Source organism: Scyliorhinus canicula, chromosome 20 (genome assembly GCF_902713615.1).
Source record: "Scyliorhinus canicula chromosome 20, sScyCan1.1, whole genome shotgun sequence".
NCBI lineage: Eukaryota > Metazoa > Chordata > Chondrichthyes > Carcharhiniformes > Scyliorhinidae > Scyliorhinus > Scyliorhinus canicula.
In genome coordinates this window covers 46,678,579-46,699,759 of record NC_052165.1, presented here as the reverse complement: position 1 = coordinate 46,699,759, position 21,181 = coordinate 46,678,579, and the positions used below count along the sequence as shown (strand labels likewise).

The following is a 21,181-nucleotide window of genomic DNA, read 5'->3' as shown; positions in this document are numbered from 1 at the left end:
ACAATTGAAGGCTTTATTAGACTAGATGTTTCCCCCAGCAGCGCAGGTACAGAATGCGGCTGCTGGGGAGACACAGGCTATTATACTCCGCCTTACTGGGCGGAACCAGCAGGCAGGCTTCACCAATGATCTTGCTGTCTCAGGTACCTCCCACACCAGTGGTCTTACAGCATCAAACTGGGTACCGTAATACCGACTACCACATTCACCCCCTGTTTAAAAAAAGATTCTGGCGGGGGTGGTGATCTCGCATTATACAGTGGTTGAGGTTATGGTGGTACCCGGTATACATTAGTACAGTGTTTTGCCTCGTTACATGTCGCAACTATTTACAATGTTTAGTTACATTCAAAATTAAGCAATTAGTCGATTGGGGGCCCTGGTCGTCCTCTTCGATCATCGCAGTTTCGGCGGTGATGCAGGCGCCGGCTCAGGCATTCGTGGCTCCGGGAGCATGGCTTTGGCTTCTTCGGCAGCTTCATCACCCCTGGATGGGACCGGTGGGAGGACCGAACCACCTGGGAAGGGGGCGGCTGTTGGGTGCGCCGGTGGGAGGAAGGGTCAGTGTGGGTGGGGATCCAGCGGGCGCCAGGTCCCGAAGGGAGACCTTATCCTGTCGGCCGTTGGGGTACGCCACGTAGGCGTATTGAGGGTTAGCTTGAAGGTGGACTCTCTCGACCAATGGGTCCGACTTGTGCACCCGCCCGTGTTTACGGAGCAGGATGGGTCCAGGAGCTGCCAGCCAGGTTGGGAGCGAGGTCCTGGAGGAGGACTTCCTAGGGAAGACAAGGAGACGTTTGTGAGGTGTTTGGTTGGTCGTGGTACACAGCAGTGATCAGATGGAGTGGAGATCATCAGGAAGGACCTCCTGCCAGCGGGAGACTGGGAGATTCCTGGACCATAGGGCCAGACCATTCCGTTCTCCCACTCTACCTGTCCGTTTCCCCGGGGGTTGTAACTGGCCGTCCTGCTCGAGGCAATGCCCTTGCTGAGCAGGAATTGACGCAGTTCGTCGCTCATAAAGGAGGACCCCCTATCGCTGTGTATGTAGGCGGGGAAACCGAACAGTGTAAAGATACTGTGGAGGGCTTTTATGACGGTGGCTGCGGTCATGTCGGGGCAGGGGATGGCGAATGGGAACCAGGAGTACGCGTCAATCATGTTCAGGAAGTACGTGTTGTGGGGGGGGGGAGGGGGGCCTTTGAAGTCCATATAGAGGCATTCAAAGGGACAGGAAGCCTTTATCAGGTGCGCTTTCTCTGGCCTGTAGAAGTGCGGCTTGCACTCCGCGCAGATTTGGCAGTTCCTGGTGGCGGTCCTGACGTCCTTGATGGAGTAGGGCAGGTTGCGGGTCTTGATGAAATGGAAGAATCGAGTGATACTCGGGTGGCAGAGGTCCTCGTGGAGGGCCCGGAGTCGGTCCACTTGTGCGTTGGCACATGTGTCGGGGGATAGGACATCAGGAGGCTCGTTTAGCTTCCTGGGACGATACAAGATCTCATAGTTGTAGTTGGAGAGATCGATCCTCCACCGTAAGATCTTATCGTTCTTTATCTTGCCCCGCTGTGCATTATCGAACATGAAAGCAACCGACCACGATCAGTGAGGAGAGTGAATCTCCTGCCGGCCAGGTAATGCCTCCAGTGCCGCACAGCTTCTACTATGTCCTGGGCCTCCTTTTCAACTGAGGAATGGTGGATTTCTGAAGCGTGGAGGGTGCGTGAGAAGAAGGCCACGGGTCTACCCGCTTGGTTGAGGGTGGCCGCCAGAGCTACGTCGGATGTGTCGCTCTCGACTTGGAAGGGAAGGGATTAATCAATTGCGTACATCGTGGCCTTTGCAATGTCCGCTTTGATGCGGCTGAAGGCCTGGCGGGCCTCTGCTGACAGGGGGAAAACCGTGGACTGAATTAGTGGCCGGCCTTGTCCGCATAGTTGGGGACCCACTGGGCATAATATGAAAAAAATCCCAGTCAGCGTTTCAGGGCCTTGGAGCAGTGTGCGAGGGGGAACTCCATGAGGGGGCGCATGCGTTCGGGATCTGGGCCTATAACTCCATCATGCACTACGTAGCCGAGGATGGCTAGACGGTCGGTGCTGAACACGCATTTGTCCTTGTTGTAAATTAGGTTAAGGATTTTTGCGGTATGGACAAATTTACGGAGGTTGGTGTCGTGGTCCTGCTGGTCATGGCCGTAGATGGTGACGTTATCGAGGTACGGAAACGTGGCCCGCAAACCGTACTGGTCAACCATTCGGTCCATCTCCCGTTGGAAGACCGAGACTCCATTTGTGACACCGAAGGGAACCCTTTAGGAAGTGGTAGAGCCGCCCATCTGCTTCGAACGCAATGTATTTGCGGTCACTAGGGCGGATGGGGAGCTGATGGTAGGCGGACTTGAGATCCACTGTGGAACAGACCTTGTATTGTGCAATGTGATTGATCAGATATGCGTGGGAGGGGGTACGCGTTGAGCTGCGTATACCTGTTGATGGTCTGACTATAATCGATGACCATCCTATGCTTCTCCCTGGTCTTTACAACCACTACTTGAGCTCTCCGGGAGCTGTTGCTAGCCTCGATGATACCTTCCTTCAGTAACCGCTGGACTTCCGACCTAATGAAGGTCCGGTCCTGGCCACTATACCGTCTGCTCCTAGTGGCGACGGGTTTGCAATCCGGGGTGAGGTTCACAAAAAGGGAAGGCGGCTCGACCTTGAGGGTCGCGAGCCTGCAGACAGTGAGGGGGGGTATAGGGCCGCCGAATTTAAAAGTTAAACTTTGGAGGTTACATTGGAAATCTAACCCTAGGAGCGTGGCAGCGCAGAGGTGAGGGAGGACGTAGAGGCGGAAATTTTTTAACTCCCTTCCCTGGACTGTTAGGTTCACTACGCAGAACACTTTGATCTCTACAGAGTGAGACCCGGAGGCCAGGGAGATTCGTTGATTAACTGGGTGGATGGGAAGAGAACAGCGCCTTACCGTGTCGGGGTGTATGAAGCTCTCTGTGCTCCCGGAGTCGACCAGGCAGGATGATTTATGCCCATTGATGAGCGCGGTCGTCGTCGCGGTCGAGAGCGTTCGGGGTCGAGACTGGTCCAGGGTCACCGAGGCAAGTCGTGGCAAAAGCTGGAGGTTTTCTTCGGGCGATGTGTGGTTATCCGAATCGGGGTCCTGAGACTCCAGCCAAGATGGCGTCGCCCATTGGTCGCACATGGCCGGGGGTGTGCAAGATGGCGGCGCCCATCCGTCGCACGTGGTCCCTGGGGAACAAGATGGCGGCGCACGTGGCACGAGAAAATAAAGATGGCGGCGCCCGCTGGCCGCACGTGGCTCATGGAGAGGGTTGGGGTGGCGGTCCCGGTTCGCCCCCAGAGACCGCGGCGACCGCCCGGGCCTGGCATACCGCCATGAATTGGCCCTTTTTGGCGCACCCTTTGCAGGTGGAGGAGCGGGCCGGGCAGCGCTGCCTGGGGTGCTTGGCTTGCCTGCAAAAATAGCACCGGGGCCCCCCGGGGTTGCCTGGTAGTCACGCAGCCCAAGCTTATGGGGGGATGGGGGATGCATCGGAGTCGGCCGCGAGGGAGTTCCACGCTGCCGAAGGGGCTGCCGCGCCGTCGGGGACGTCCCCGACCGTGGGGGCATTTCGGGAGGCCACATCCAGAGAGCTAGCCTCCTTGAGGCCTAGTGTCTCTTTTTCTAGCAGCCGCTGGCGGATTTGGGAGGACAGCATACCCGCAACGAATGCGTCCTGGATCAAAAGTTCTGTGTGGTCGCTGGCTGAAATGTGCGGGCAGTCACAGTTCCTACCTGACACCAGGAGCGCACAGTAGAATTCCTCCAGCGATTCCCCGGGGATTTGTCGCCTCGTCGCTAGCAGATGTCGGGCGTAGACCTGGTTTACTGGGCGAATATAGTGTCTTTTCAACAGGGCCATCGTGGCCTCGAAGTTGTCCGCATCTTCGATGAGGGTGTAGATCTCTGGGCTCACCCTCGAGTGAAGAACTTGCATCTTCTGGTCCTCCGTGGGTGTAGTTGTGGCCGTCCTAAGGTACCCGTTGAAGCACGCCAGCCAGTGTTTGAAGCTTGCCGCTGCGTTTGCCGCGTGGAGGCTGAGTTGCAGACACTCCAGCTTGATTCGGAGCTCCATTCTTTAAAAACTAGTCCAATAAATTGATGCTCGATCAATGACTCCAGAAGCGAGATTGGATGACAATTGAAGGCTTTATTGGACTAGATGTTTCCCCCGGCAGCGCAGGTACAGAATGCAGCTGCTGGGGAGACACGGGCTCTTATACTCTGCCTTACTGGGCGGAACCAGCAGGCAGGCTTCACCAATGATACAGCAATCTCGGGTACCTCCCACACCAGTGATCTTACAGCATCAACCTGGGTACCGTAATACTCCTAATACCGACTACCACAATTTTCCTTAAAATTGATTTCTCTGGTTACGGTTAGTCTATATTCCTGTGTGTCTCTATGTTTAAACCCACAGTGCAGCAATCCCTTCACTTGTACCTGGATTTTTCTATTCCTGCCATTGACACTAAGCTGGATTATAAATGGGTTACCTGGTCATTTATCTCATTGTTGCTTGAGGGATCTTGCTGCATGCAAATTCTCTATTGCCTCTCCTATTTTATAACAGTGAAAATACTTCAAATAGTTTCTGAAAACTTTGGGATGTTCTGAAATGGTGAAATGTGCTGTAAACACTTGGATCATGTGCTTTGTTTTCTCCGGATTTGGGTGAGGTTCTGCCATTGGTATTCGAATGGTGGATGTGTTCAGGACTCTGAACATTTATGGAGTCTTGAAGAATCAGGCAAAGACCAGCAGGCTGTAAATGGGTTTTGCTGGGGGAATGGTGATGCTAGCAAGTTGCTGCTGAGAAGATAATTTCTTCTGTTCCGGGGCAGTGGTGGTGGAGTTGAGGATGATTTACGCCATATCCCTGCCCTGGCTATCGAAGGTGGGCCCCACATTTTTTATTCAGAAGGCTGGCACACCTAACTCCTTCAAAGGGTATTAACCACAGATGTGACACCTGGGCCAGACCCCATCAAGATGTTTGCTGAGGGCTCCTTCAGTAAATCGTGGCGCAGTCTTTCTGGTAGTGATCCCCCGATTGGACTTGGAAAACGTGAGGAGAGGCATTTAAATGGTTTGCTCCACTGATTGTAGAGATTAAATTGTAATGAGGTGAGCGAATCAGTCAGGCGTGGTGCGAAACTTGCGATAAATTAGTTTTTCCTTTGTTATGGGCCAGGGTTTAGAGAACCCCAAAGTGTATCATGGAGTTCACCTGACCCACAACCTTTACTAGATTGTGGTATGGGGATCACACGGCTCACTCTACAGGTGTGGTACAGCAGAAATGGAGAAGTATTTTTTAAAGCAAAACAATGTTTATTCTATGAACTCAAGTTAACCTTTTTAAAACATTCAGTGAACACCTTAGCAACCATTAATTCAAATACAACCCCCAAAGAATACAACACTAAGTAATCCTTAATAAATTCTCAAACAACATCCAGAAGACAAAAGAAACACCTTTTAACAGAAGCACATCAGGTTTACACTCACTACTGAGAACATTTATAATTCTGAATTCACCAAATGATCAAGAAATAGTCTTTTGATGGCAGAGAGAACAGCAGTACACCTGCTTGGTCTGGCTTCAGCTCCAACACTGAAAACGGAACTAAAACACACCCTGCAGCAAACAGCCTAAACGAAAGTAAAAAGCTGACATTCAGCCCAGCTCCACCCACTCTCTGACATCACTGCAGTAGTAAACACCCATTTCTTAACGGTACTCTCCTTGCAGATATTTATATACACACCCACTTATAAACACCAATTTCTTAAAGGTACTCTCATTACAGATATTTATATACACACCAATTTATAAACACCCATTTTTTAAAGGTACTCTCACATGACACCTTATAGAGGCTGATTATACGGCGTGTTTTCTTGCTGGCGGGATTCTCTCTGGTTTTCTCGCCATGACTGACACTTTGGAAAAAATATTGGAAAATTCTGCTCCAGGACTTATAAGAGGATAGGCTACGGAGACTCCCCATGTAGGGAATACGTTGCCCTCTACTGCATTCCCTTGTTTGGGCAAGTAGAAGGAAACTTTAGGATATGAAAGAAATAACTTCCTTTATATAGTGCCGTCCATGACCTCAGGCCTTCCCAAAGCACTAAACAGGCTAACTGGTACTGTTGGTGTGTAGGTAAACATTGCAACTAATTTGTACATAGCAATAATCTGATGGGATAATTGTTTTTTTGTGATATCGGTTGAAACTTAAATATAGGTGAGTACATTGGAGTACTCCTCTACTCATGTTCATAATAGTGGCGTGTAATCTTTCACACTCACCTGAGAGGACAGACAGGGACTTAGTTTAATGTCTTATCTGAGATATGGCATCTCCAACAGCCTGCAACAACGAACATCATTTTAAAATCAGAGAGAGGCTGTTCAGGGGTGATGTCAGGAAGTGCTTCTTCACTTAACCGGGCAGTGGAAATCTGCAACTCTTCTCCCCAGAAAATCTACTGAGTGGCATTTTAGCCGTATTTGGCAGAGTGCGACAGCGGCCAGGGAAAATGGTGTTGAAGCTGCTCGCAGCAACAGCAGCTTTCTCTGATGTATCGTTGAGGACAGAGGGGGAAAAACAAGGAGTGGGTCCCACAATGTCACACTGACTGGGCAGGCTCTGATTGACTTCACCCTGCCAGCAACATATTCTTAAAGATTGGGGTGTCGTTTTAAAAGACTGCCCCAGTGCACAAAGGTTCACCATGGACCCCTCCTCATAGCTCCCCCCAAACCCCAACATAGCCTGGGCATGACCTCCACCCCACTGAGCGAGGCACTCACCTGAGCTCCTCCGGGACATCTGCCTGCCATGTACACGCCATGGCACACTACTCATGATTCACACTGGTCTACCCTCACAGTGATTTCATTTCCTTATGGGGGAGGAAAAACAAGTGTAAAGGCCTGATACTGATTTTTAATCTATTCTAATGATGTTCCCAATGTTAAATATCAGGATTCGCATTCTGTCACTGGCCTGGTGACAGGGACAATCATGACACACTTTTACATCAGCATGAAACACGGTTTGGGCCTCTTGTAAGGTTTTCTGCTCCAGCACCAAACCAGCCTGAAAAGAAGGGGAGCAGAAGTCTCTCTCTCTCTCTCGCTCTTGCTCTCTCTCTCTCCTTCCCCCCCCCCCCCATTGTTTTTGCAAGTCAACAGCAAAAAACATAAGACACAGGAGCAGAATTAGGGCGATGTAATGTTAGCATTCATGTCGAGAGGGCTAGAATAAGCGTCCAGTGATGCACTTCTGAGGCTGTATAAAGCTCTGGTCAGACCCCATTTCGAATATGCTCGAATCTGCTCCACCATTCAATCATAGCTGATATTTTTCTCATCTCCGTACTCCTACCTTCTCCCCATAACCCCTGATCCCCATATTGATCAAAAACCTATCTATCGCTGCCTAAGTGACACTCAGTGATTTGGCCTCCACAGCCTTCTGCGGCAAAGAGTTCCACAGATTCACCACCCTCTGGCTGAAGAATTTCCTCCTCATCTCTGTGTTAAAGGATCGTCCCTTTAGTCTGAGATTGTGTCCTCTGGTTCTAGATTTTCCTACAAGTGGAAACATCCTCTCCACGTCCACTCTATCCAGGCCTCACAGTATCCTGTAAGTTTTGATAAGATCCCCTTCATCCTTCTAAACTCCAGCGAGCACAGACCCAGAGTCCGCAACCGTTCCTCATAAGGCAAGATCTACATTCCAGCGATCATTCTTGTGAACCTCCTCTGGACCCTTTCCAAGGCCAGCACATCCTTCCTGAGATAGGCGGCCCAAAACTGCTCACAATATTCCAAATGTGCTCTGACCAGAGCTTTATACAGCCTCAGAAGTGCATCCCTGGACTTTTATTCTAGCCCTCTCAACATGAATGCTAACATTACATTTGCCTTACTAACTGCCGACTGGTCAAGACTGAGATGGATTGATTTGTGTTATGCGAGTACATTGAGGGTTGGAGAACTAGCTGTGTAAATAGAGTTCAGTACAGATCACCTACAATCTAATTGCACCGTGGGAAAGGCTGAAAACTTGAATAATTTCCTCCTATTTCTAATACTGAAATATTGTGCAAGCTTCTCAAATGACATTTTGAATCTCCTTCCACCTTTCAGTTATATGGCAAAAGAGCACAATGGGAAGATCCGGCCAAGTGGGTTGTGGACACATACCCATGGAACGCTGGCTCATTACAGCATGAGTGGCCATCCCTTCTGCAACTGAGACCTGAGGATGTGGGCTACGATGGACACACGTCTGCCAAAGAAGGAGCTTCCTCCAAGCATGTGCCCCAGAGTGATAGTGAAGGGGATCCATTGGTAAGTGTGATGCAGTACAAACATGATGCATTGAACTGCAACGCTTGTCACTGCTGTCCCCGGTGGAGGCATTTATTTTCTCTACTGCTGCACATTTTTGCATTTAGATAACTTGATGCTTGATGTTGGTCACATTACAATGAAGGTGATTGGCAGTTTCCAAATTCACGATAACATTCTCAACATGGGCAAGTGGTGGAGTTTGACATTTGATTCAGACATAGCATTTTTTCCCTGGATATGAAAATAAAATGCAAACGAGAATGTGCAACACTATTCAGTAGGAAGGCCAATAGGAATATACTAAGGATAAGAATGGAGATGTAAGATTATAGACAATGTTACAAAGTGAATGTTTAATATCCTTCAGTATGCATCAGGTTTTCAGATTACATTTTGGAAACCTGGTATGACTCAGTAAGGTAGCTGAAGTTTAAATGAGTGTATAATAGACATGCACTTTGTTCTCCTGTGACCGTCTTCCCCAGCATTCCAAATGAAAGATCCTAGCTCTGAAACAATAACCCAAAGGAAGGGATTTTCCCTCCCTCCCCCACGGCAGGTTTGGTAGAAGCGGAGGTGGCCAGCTATAGGCTGGATCCCGCCATTGTTAATAGGTTTTGCCGTTGTTTGCACTCTTTGTTGCCAGGGAACCTACGGGAGGGGGGGGGGGGGGGGGGGGGGGGGGGGGGGGAGCTGCGGTCACCATTGGCAGATGTGGGGATCTCGCTGGTAAGAGAAGATGGAACATTTTGGCCTTGGTTTCACGTTCCAGAGTTGCTGCCTCATAGAGTTTACAATGATTTATCTTCCTGTTCACACACTGTTACCTCTGGTGATCCTCAAGGATTTATCCTTGGTCCCTTCTACTTCGGTAGCACAATGGTTAGCACTGGTGCTTCACAGCTCCAGGGACGCAGATTTGATTCCTGGCTTGGATCACTGTCTGTGTGGAGTCTGCAAATTCTCCCTGTATCTGCGTGGGTTTCCTCTGGGTGCTCCAGTTTCCTCCCACAGTCCAAAGATGTGTGGGTCAGGTGGATTTACCATGTAAGACCCGAAAGGTGTGCTGTTAGGTAATTTTAATATACTGAATTGTCCCTCTGTGTACCTGAACAGGCGCCGTAGTGTGGCGACTAGGGGATTTTCACAGTAGCTTCATTGCAGTGTTAATGTAAGCCTACTTGTGGTAATAAAGATTATTATTATTCTGATATACATACTGCTCCTTAATGACATTATTCAAAGAACACAATCATTTTTATATGTACACTGACAATACCCAGTTCTCCTCACCACCACCTCTACTGACTCCTCCACTGACTGCTTATCCCATATCCAGTACAGGATGAGGAAAACATGGCTCCTTTTTAAATATGAGGAAGAATGAAGCCCTTCTCCGCGGTCCCTATCACAAGCTCTGTTCCTTACACCACCAACTCCACTCCTTTCCTTTGTAACTGTCTGACTCTAAATCATGCCATCACAAGCATCATACATATTTAGTCCTAAGGTGGGCTGTCGATCACGCATTCATACTATCACTAAGACTGCCTATTTGTACCTCCATATCTACTCTTCCTTAGCATATCTGCTGCTAAAATCCTCCCCCCCCCCCCCCCCCCCCCATCCCTTGTTACCTCTAGATTTGTCTATTCCAAAGCACTCCAGTCTGGCCTCACAAAGTTGAGATCATGAAAAACCTGGCTGTCATGTCCTAACTCACACCATGTCCCATTCACTCATCAGCTGTGCTTCCTGGCTTATATGTGGTGGCACCATATGTTTCTATACAAACTGGTTACATGGGAGAAGAACATCTATTAAAACACATGATTTAATGGGTGTTCCCCTGCAATGTAACCTGTCCGTATAGAAACATGTGGTGCCACCACATGTGTTTCTAAATGTAGAGCTGCTGACCATTTTGTCATCTGCATTGTCACATTGACTGCCTCTGATTATAAGCTTAATGAAATATTAGTTAATCACTGACCATGCTTAATGTGTAATCTTTTTCCAGATGAACATGTTGATGAGGCTTCAGGAGGCGGCTAATTACTCCAGTGCCCAGAGCTGTGACAGCGACAGCGCCAGTCACCATGACGACATTTTAGATTCATCCTTGGAGTCAACTCTTTAACGTAAAAATGGAGTGGGAGCTTGGCTGGGGTGGTGGGAAATTCACAGATATCTGGTCGAAATCTCACCCCACCTCACCCCTCCACTGATGGTGTGAGATAGCACATTGAGGGTTGAACACCCTCCGAACTCTGGTGGTGATCGACTGATTCAATATAGACAAGGAATTTCTCAATGAGAGGTCAGCTAGCTTGTGTCAGCCATGTGGAAGGACACAGCAATGAGCACCAGTCGAGTTTGATTTATCAACAACAAACAAGTTTGTTGTCATGTACATAAATAATAACATACACACACAACACAAAATATATTGCACATGAATCGAGCCAAACTGGAATTTTACGAAGTATTTACGTGTAAACCTGATTTTTATTTTAATTGAGGTGCTGCAAAGAGTGGACCAGACACTCACTGTTCCATCTCTGTCCTAACCTCAGCTCTCTATTATATTGGTGCTGGTAGTAACAGCCAGAAACAGTCTTATGGTTTACACCCCTGCCCATGATCCCGACAGCTTGCACATAATAAGCACAAAGTGGGGAGCAGTGTGCAATCACCGAGGGGTCAACTTTCAAAAACATGCTGGACACATCTGGGCTTTCCCGGTGCTGCTGGTCTGAAGCAATTTTCCTTTCTAAACAGGCTTCATTTTCTGGATTTCTACTGCTGTGTGTACAGTGTTTTATTTTTAAATTGCAGGTCTTTTAACTTGACGAAAAGGTCTCTCAGTCACCAGACTTACTTAAACCTCCACCACTGGTGCAAGTGATAATCTTGGCTTGTGAAGGGCTACATCAATAGAGGTTGTGGAAAGTCTTTCAGTGGCCAGGTGGGAATAACATTCAATATGGTGCTGAATCACTTGCCTTATTCTCAACAGGTTACAGGACTAAAATGAAGCCACTTAATTTTATCCGCAAATATTTGTACCTTGCAACTCTTGATTTATGGTGTTTGAAAGACCGAAAGGGGGCAGGTTCAATAATTCCACACTCAGTAGACCCAGGACTATGGGAGAATGCGGAGGGACTACCGTAGGCACAGTAAGGAGCTGGGTTTTATTTCATGTGTAAAAGGGCAACTTGAAATACTTTAATAAGCAACGGTTTTACCTAAAACCCGCTCCTTTTCACTGTGTGTTCTCCTTCCCACTCTCTCTCTCTCTCTACCCCCCGCACCGTTATTTTTTTTAGAATTTACAAATGATGGTTCAGTGAAGTGGATAAAAACAATAATTGATGGGTGTATGCAAGTGGCTCTCCACTGAACTTGACCCAGCAGAGCTGGGGGCACTTGACAAAAAGGCATGAGCACAGAATGTTTTCTTGTATAAACTGTCAGCATGTTTTTACTGCCTATATGCAAAACTGAAACCCTCTCAGAGGGAAGGAGAGGCAGTTTTAATGTCAACCTGCCTGGCACAACTTCAAACATTCCCCCCTTCTCCCTATCCTCATTTTAATAATGAGTCTGCGGAGAATTCAAATTGGCTTTCAAATCAGTTCGACCTAATTCTGCCAGTTCCCCACCAGGCAGGTTTAGGTTAAAATTGGCCCCTTGTCTTTCCTGTGCTAATGAACAAAGGGACAACTCACTCTTTTTTTTTGGGGGGGGGGGGGGGGGGGGGGGTGGTTTGCGGGGTAGGTGCATCTTGCATTTCACTGGGTTACACTCTCACTCTCTGGTAAGAGGTTTGTTTTTCTGATTTCTCAGCGTTAAAAAGGGTTTTTGCACAAGTGTAAATAGATTAACAAAAGGACAAAGAAAGAGAATGTGTGTTTTTCGCCTTGCACAGTAAAGAGTTGAGAATTTCTGATATGCGTGTTACTTGGTGTAAACATTTATTTCACTTGAATATGCTGGGACTTTTGTAAACACTGTTGAGAATTCTCTGTCTAGACGGGATGTGTTTTATTTTGTGTGATGATCGTTAGCAGGAGCTGCTCTCCATCAGAGCTCGAAATGAGCCACAGGTGGACCACTGCCAATTTCTAATCATCTGTGTAATTGGGGCATCTTAATTGAGTGTCCGCTTTGTTTTAGCCAATATAGCACAAGTCTGCCGTTAGTCTAAACTGCCCATGTGTAATACATCTCTGTGAGACTTCGGGAGCTTTTTTTTTTGTGAAACGGTTTTCTGTAAAACACATTTTGTATTCTGTACATTTTGATGTAACATAACAATGTAAATAATCAATAATGACAACAAAAAGAGAAATGATGAAAACAATCATCGGGAGAGTTTTTTGTAGTCTTTTTCAAGTGTTAAAAACTTTGATTTTGAGTATTTGGATGTAACCAGATTAATGGGCGGTTGACATTAATCTTGGTTTTTAATCTGTCCCTTCATCTTGTAAACCACCTTGTACATGTCCTCCCCCCCCCCCCCCCCCCCAAAATTATGCACATTGTATCTGTCTAAATTATGACTTTACCATTAAAGTGATACTATTTATTGAACGAAGGTTGTCTTTGACATGTTGGACCCCTTAAAGCCCTTTTTTATCATTTCATTCTCAGAGCGACAAGAATAAAGAAGGTGAGGTGAGTTGATCTGCAGCGGTGACAGGCCGAGGAATAAAGGAGGAAAAACATAGAGGCATAGGAAAAGGAGGAGGCCATTCGGCCCCTCGGACCTGATCTGCCTTTTAATTAGATCATGCTTGATCTGCATCTTAGCTCCATCCACCTGCCTTGGCTCCATGTCGCTTTATTATCTTGTCTAGACAAAACCTGTTGATTGCAGTTTAATGGAAGTGTTCCCCATTTCTCAGAACTTTCACGTGAAGAGGAGTTTCTCAATCTCTGAAACACCTGGCTCCGCTTTTAAAACTTCACACCCTTTTCCCATACATCCCACCTGTGGGAGTCTCAGACTGACATATTTTCACAACCTCAGGACGTCACAAAGTGCTTTATAATCAATGAAATATTTTGTAACGTGCAGTCACTTACTGTTGTAGGAAACCCGGCAGTTAATTTGCACACACAAATCATAATAGGACAATAACCAGATAATCTGATGTAGTGATATTGGAATAGGACAATAACCAGGTAATCTGATGTAGTGATATTGGAAGAATGATAAATTTTGGCCGGTATACCAGTGAGAGCTCTCCTGTTTCTCTTCAAATTGGATTATTTACATCCATTTGAGAGGTCAAACAGAGCCTCGGTTTAATATCTAATCCAAAAAACCCTTTCGACAGTGCAACAATCCCTCAGTGCTGCATTGGCAGTGTTGTTCCAGATTTTTGTGTTCAAAACCTTGAGTGAAACTTAAACCCAGAACTGTCTGACTCCGGGACAAGCGCAATCCGCTTAGTCACAGCGCAGTGATTGACACACATATATGGAAAATCGCACAAGGATTCTTGATTGACATAAATATATGCAGAATCAGATTTGAGAGACATAACTTGAATATTGCTGGAAAAGAGACATGCTGTCAAGGCTTTTCATCTTGCACTCATGAGGACAGACACAAGAATACCAAATTTTATGAGGACAGACACACGAATACCAAATTTTAAAGGGAGCGATTACTTATGCTGTCTGAAAAAAGGGTGTTGATTGGTTGGAAATTCAACTGTGGTTGATTCTGGTATTCCTGTGGAGAATGCATCAGGGAACTATTGTCCCACAAACTTTTTTCTAATTCAAAAAAAGTAATGTTTCTGTTGCCTACAGATGTCGGGTCCCTCTGTATGAATATCTGTAGCTTCTAGCAAGCGTAAGTGAGCTACACTGCAACTGATCTGAAATTGGTTGTTAGTTTGAGCCTTAGCACACTCTGAATTGTTGAACAAGTTCTGTCCAATTTCCAAATCATGCCTGATGTTAGATATTGGGGGGATTTTCTGCAGCCCCCTATGGCGTTTCTTGGCAGCAGGGGGCGGCCCACTGTTGGCTGGTGGTGAGATCTTCAGGTCCCGCCGCTGTCAATGGGATTTCCCATTGAATCTACTCCCCATCGCTGGAAAACCAGTGACGGGGTTCAGTGTTGGTGGGAATGAAACGTCCAGCTCTTGAGAACAATTGGAAAATCCCCCCCATTATGTTCTGAATGTTGTAAACACAGGCTGTTTGAGTACAGTCAGTACTCTGCCTATTAAGAACAATTTAAATGATGCACTGCTTGATACGATCTGCCACCAGTCATTGGGAAATACAGCCTATGTGCCTGGCATTGCACTGGCACTGAAATTCATATACCACATTAATCTTTAGTGTAGTAGGCAGATTACGTTTGGCTTGACAACAGCATCCTGCGAATGGACCATTCTTACAATGGCTACAAAGCTCAGAAAATAATGCTGAACATCAAAAGTGATTCCACAATTGGGCAGCACTTGTTGAACAATTCCAAGTGTGCTAAGGATTACACTAACAACCAATTTCAGATTATCGGTAGTGCTCGCTATGCTTGCTAGAAGCTAGATATATATTGCTCCACATGGGCCTGGCCTCCAGGCAAAAGGAACATGACCAGGCATTGCAGTCATTTTGAATAAAAGAAAAGTTTGGGGGACAATAGCTTTCTGGTGCATTCTCCATGGCAATGGCTTAACCAATCCGAGTTGAATTTTCAACCAATCAGTGGTCTTTTTTTGTCGGTATAAATTGTTTTTCCCTTTGAAATTTGGCATGCTTGCATCGACCCTGATGAATGCAGGATGAAAAACTTTGACATTATGTCTCTTCAGCAATGCTACCAAGTAACCAATAACATAACAACTGGGAGCTGGAGGACCTGGACATCGGATTGATTTTCTAACTGAGCTCCACTTTCCTATTGTCTCCCTATGCACATTGATTCCCTTAGAGTCCAAAAATATGTCAACTTCGGTCTTTAATATACTCATCCACTGAGCATCCACAACTTTGAATTTCAAAGATCCACATCCCCCTGGGTAAAGAGATTTCTCCCCATATTAGTCCTAAACGTTTGAGCCCTTAACCTAAGACTGCGACCCTGGTTGTAGATGCTCCAGCCAGGGAAACATATTCCCAGCAATGTTGTTCCTTTGCAATCTACTTTTACTTACATTTACCTTCCCGTCACCAAATCCACTGATTGGCTGGCAGCTTTCTGGTACCACTAGGAGCAGTGGCCACTGCTGGGACTGCATCCAGATGAGCGAGGAGTGGATTAAGGGTAAATTGGCAGGGTGACTCTTGGTGGAGGCAAGCTAGGAGGCCACAGTGAAGGGGTGGGATAGAATGCAGAGTCCAGGGTGGAAACTGTGGGTGTGGTGGGGAGTTGGCAGTAACAGACCTTGAGCAAGAGACTATGACAGAGGTAACTCCCTCCTTTCCAGCTCAAGCCCAAACAGATGTACTTGGCAGCCTTCCTGCCTTTGGCCAACTTCTGAAAAGCTGCGACCGGATGGGATGTGGCCTCATGGGTGGGAGGGTACTGATGCCTCCCCTGCCATCCGTTAAATCATAGCCAGGTCTGAGGCAGGTGAGTAGGTGGTGTGAATGGTATCCACAGAATTTTATGGGCCCCCCACCTGCAAACCTGCCTACAAAATTCTGTCTAATGAGTCCCACCTCGTTGCCAACTCAGGATGAACAAATTTTAAGACACTCCATTACAGGATCTTTGACTGCTTCATCCACTCAACCAGCCATTATTCGAAGGTAAAGCACCCAATTTTACTCAATACCCTGACAATATTTCCACTGGGTTTCTCGGATCAGTGACTGGGAGGTTAGCCTTTAATTCCTGGAGTGTTGGCACCCTTATATCCTATCCTATTGACCTAAAAAGGGTTGATCTAAAAGGTCTTTAAAATTCCATGGGACCCCTCACTGGAAAAGATAAGTTACTAAGTTTTACAGTGTAACGTGCAAGACAATTATACAGTGGCACCACTTCCTGTGACAATTCTTCTTCACACGTTCAATTCTCAGCTCCAACATTTGCTACAATAAACTCATAACAACTTGCATTTGTTGATTACCTGTAGCAATAGAAACACCACAAGATGCTTTACAGGGTATTATCAAATAAATTATTCTACACTGAGTCGCATAACGAGGCAGATAAATAGAAAATTGGTCAATTGTGGTATTTTCATAACTACCAGCATTAAAAGGGTTAATGTAGTACCATGAATAGCCACTAGGGGGAGCTGCAGATACTACTACATAAAGCAGTGATCATAGAATCTACAGTGCAGAAGGAGGCCATTCGACCCATCAAGTCTGCACCGGCCCTTGGAAAGAGCATCCTACCCAAGGCCACACTATCCCCGTAACCCAGTAACCCCTCCTAACCTTTTTGGCACGAAGGGCAATTTGGCATGGCCGATCCACCTAACTTGCACATCTTTGGACTGTGGGAGGAAACTGGAGCACCCGGAGGAAACCCACGTGGACACAGGGAGAACATGCAGACTCCGCACAGTGACCCAAGCCAGGAATCGAACCTGAGACCCTGCAACTGTGCTAACCACTGTGCTGCCCCATGATGCGAGACCTTGGGAGAGGAGTGTAAGCAGGAGACCGCTAGTAAAGATCATAAGAGCAGTTAATTTGAGAAGGTTAGGTTATAGTTTATACCAGTGAGTGGGATTAGCAGTAGGTGAGTGTAGTTAGGTGTTATTCATCAATTCTGTATTCTAAAAGGACTAGGTGTTAAAACCCAGTTTAGTAGTGTAAATAAAATCCTAGTTTTAAGTAAAAGCTATACTGTGGTCTTTGTGGATCATTACGCTAACCATCCTAAATAAGCAACACAAAGAACATCACAGTCAATGAGACAGATTTTCAGGAGTGTTATAGAGAGGTTTAGGGAGGAGATTTTGGAGTTTAGGGCTGGGGCCTGAAGACACAGCATTAATGATGGAACAATAATAATGGGGGTTATACAAGAGGCCAATATTAGAAGAGTGCAGAGATCCCAGAGGTTGTACGGCTGGAGGAGGTTACACAGATAGGGAGGGGCAAATGCCAAGGGAGTTTTGAAAACCGGATTCAAATTCTACGTGTTGAGGGTGATTTATTTAAGGAATGCATTTGATGCATCTCTAATCTCTGCTTAAATAGAGAGTATCACAGCAGATGCTATTTTGTAGTTAGTTCCAGACTGTGCTTCTTAATTCAAAGTTGCTTAATTCAAATGACCTGAGTTCCATTTTTTAAATTTGCCCACGTCTGCATTATTTCCTTAAATGAAATGATTGAATGGTTAATTTTTTCTGGCACTAAATGAGGGTTTTAATGCACGAACGTATACTGACCTTCACACGGATTTTTCATACATGGTGGGACGGTTAAATCTGTGCAAAACTGCAGCTGTGTTACTGGAAATAAGGATGGAAACAGTTTTTGTTCATTGATCGATTGTTGTTCTTTATTCCCTTGTGTTTTTTCACCAACACTAAACTGGGTATCTAACAGAGAGGAAGAGAACTCCTGCTTTAACAGCAGCTGTTGGTGCTAGCTGTTCTCTTTGGCAGCTTATTTTAGATCTCTTTTCATGTCTATAATTGCCTCAGGTTTAGCAACAGGAGCCATTTCATAGTGTCTACAGACGGAGCTGCATCATCTGTCAAACTGACGTGAAGCTCTTTAAGTGGGAAACCCAGTGACTCCATGTGAGTGATTGTTTGTCATGTACATTCTGCACTACAGTGATTGGGAGACATTAGGGTACATCGTGACTTTGTTCAGACGTACAGAGCAAGTCGGTCACCCCCTCTGACGCCTTTCCCGGTTTCGATTCCCACCGGAGTCAATTCAGTTTTGTGGAAAGACTGGAGAAGTTGGGATTTCCCCCCCTTAGAACCATGAAGTTAAAGGGGATTGGAGGTTTTTGAAATGTTGAGGGGTTTTGATGAGGCAGAAAGGGAGAATCCATTGAGAGCTGAGTTGGCTACGCCATTCTTCTTGTGGCAGGTTTTTCAGGGAGTTTGCTCCAGCTCAGCTGACAAGATCCCCACGGCTATTTAGCTTTTCTGGGCCCTGGGGAGTTTCTCACCGGTTTAGTCCACACTTAGAATTTTTTTAGCGCTGGGGAGTTGAACTCAGAGCTCAAGCATTGGCAGCATTTTGAAAGGGTGCTCCGATCTCGTGAGCTTGTGGATCCCCCACACACCTCCCCCCCCCCCCCCAAGAGTTACCACAGGACACTGTCCATGAGTTACTACAAGACACTGACCAGGAGTTACCAAGGACACTGTCGATTACGTATCACAGGACAGTGTCCATGAGTTACCACAGGACACTGTCCATGAGTTATCACAGGACACTGTGCATGAGTTATCACAGGACACTGTCCATGAGTTACCACAGGACACTGTCCACGAGTCACCACTGGACACTGTCCACGAGTCACCACTGGACACTGTCTGTGAGTTACCACAGGACAGTGTCCTTGAGTTACCACAGGGCACTGTCCATGAGTTACTACAGGACAGTGTCCATGAGTTACCACAGGACAGTGTCCATGAGTTACCACAGGACACGGTCCATGAGTTATCACAGGACAGTGTCCGTGAGTTACCACAGGTCACCGTCCGTGAGTTACCAAGGACACTATCCATGAGGTACCATAGGACACTATCCATGAGTTACCACAGGACACTGTCCATGAGTTACCAAGGACACTGTCCATGAGTTATCACAGGACACTGTCCATGAGTTACCAAGGACCCTGTCCATGAGTTACCACAGGACGCTGTCCATGAGTTACCAAGGACACTGTCCGTGATTTACCACAGGACACTGTCCATGAGTTACCACAGGACACTGTCCATGAGTTATCACAGGAGACTGTCCATGAGTTATCACAGGACACTGTCCATGAGTTATCACAGGACACTGTCCATGAGTTACCAAGGACACTGTCCATGAGTTACCACAGGACACTGTCCATGAGTTAACACAGGACACTGTCCATGAGTTAACACAGGACACTGCTCGTGAGTTACCACAGGACACTGTCCATGAGTTACCACAGGACACTGTCCAGGATTTACCACAGGACACTGTCCATGAGTTATCACATGACACTCCGTGAGTTATCACATGACACTGTCCGTGAGTTATCACAGGACACTGTCCGTGGGCTACCACAGGACACTGTCCATGAGTTACAACAGGACACTGTCAGTGATTTACCACAGGACACTGTCCACAAGTTACCACAGGACACTGTCCACAAGTTATCAAAGGACATTGTCCATGAGTTACCACAGGACACTGTCCATGATTTACCACAGGACACTGTCCGTGATTTACCACAGGACACTGTCCACAAGCTATCACAGGACACTGTCCACAAGTTACCACAGGACACTGTCCACAAGTTATCACAGGACACTGTCCACAAGTTACCACAGGACACTGTCCACAAGTTATCACAGGACACTGTCCATAAGTTACCACAGGACACTGTCCATGAGTTACCACGGGACACTGTCCGTGAGTTACCGCAGGACACTGTCCACAAGTTATCACAGGACACTGTCCATGAGTTACCACAGGACACTGTCCATGAGTTACCACGGGACACTGTCCGTGAGTTACTGCAGGACACTGTCCATGAGTTACCATGGGACACTGTCCGTGAGTTACCGCAGGACACTGTCCATGAGTTATCATAGGACACTGTCCATGAGTTATCACAGGACACTGTCCATGAGTTACCAAGGACCCTGTCCATGAGTTACCACAGGACGCTGTCCATGAGTTACCAAGGACACTGTCCGTGATTTACCACAGGACACTGTCCATGAGTTACCACAGGACACTGTCCATGAGTTATCACAGGAGACTGTCCATGAGTTACCACAGGACACTGTCCATGAGTTATCACAGGACACTGTCCATGAGTTACCAAGGACACTGCTCGTGAGTTACCACAGGACACTGTCCATGAGTTACCACAGGACACTGTCCAGGATTTACCACAGGACACTGTCCGTGAGTTATCACATGACACTGTCCGTGAGTTATCACAGGACACTGTCCGTGAGTTATCACAGGACACTGTCCGTGAGTTATCACAGGACACTGTCCGTGGGCTACCACAGGACACTGTCCATGAGTTACAACAGGACACTGTCAGTGATTTACCACAGGACACTGTCCACAAGCTATCACAGGACACTGTCCACAAGTTACCACAGGACACTGTCCACAAGTTATCAAAGGACACTGTCCATGAGTTACCACAGGACACTGTCCGTGATTTACCACAGGACACTGTCCACAAGCTATCACAGGACACTGTCCACAAGTTACCACAGGACACTGTCCACAAGTTATCACAGGACACTGTCCATGAGTTACCACAGGACACTGTCCATGAGTTACCACGGGACACTGTCCGTGAGTTACCGCAGGACACTGTCCACAAGTTATCACAGGACACTGTCCATGAGTTACCACAGGACACTGTCCATGAGTTACCACGGGACACTGTCCGTGAGTTACTGCAGGACACTGTCCATGAGTTACCATGGGACACTGTCCGTGAGTTACCACAGGACACTGTCCATGAGTTATCACAGGACACTGTCCACAAGCTATCATAGGACACTGTCCATGAGTTACCATGGGTCACTGTCCATGAGT

At 46.9% G+C, this 21,181-nt stretch overlaps 1 protein-coding gene across 12 annotated transcripts in view; it reads left to right on the top strand.

Annotated features, from left to right (window-relative positions):
* nav3 (neuron navigator 3) overlaps nucleotides 1-12,215 on the top strand; it is an 838,834-nt gene extending 826,619 nt beyond the window's left edge. For 10 of the 12 annotated variants that reach the window (XM_038781097.1, XM_038781098.1, XM_038781101.1 and 7 more), the window contains 2 exons: nucleotides 8,246-8,449; nucleotides 10,473-12,215. In XM_038781097.1, coding sequence (XP_038637025.1) covers nucleotides 8,246-8,449; nucleotides 10,473-10,592 — 324 coding nt within the window. In that variant the 3' untranslated portion in view covers nucleotides 10,593-12,215. The remainder of the gene's footprint in view (nucleotides 1-8,245; nucleotides 8,450-10,472) is intronic. The other 2 variants (XM_038781096.1, XM_038781094.1) reach the window with 1 other exon arrangement.
* Nucleotides 12,216-21,181: the final 8,966 nt, after the last annotated feature.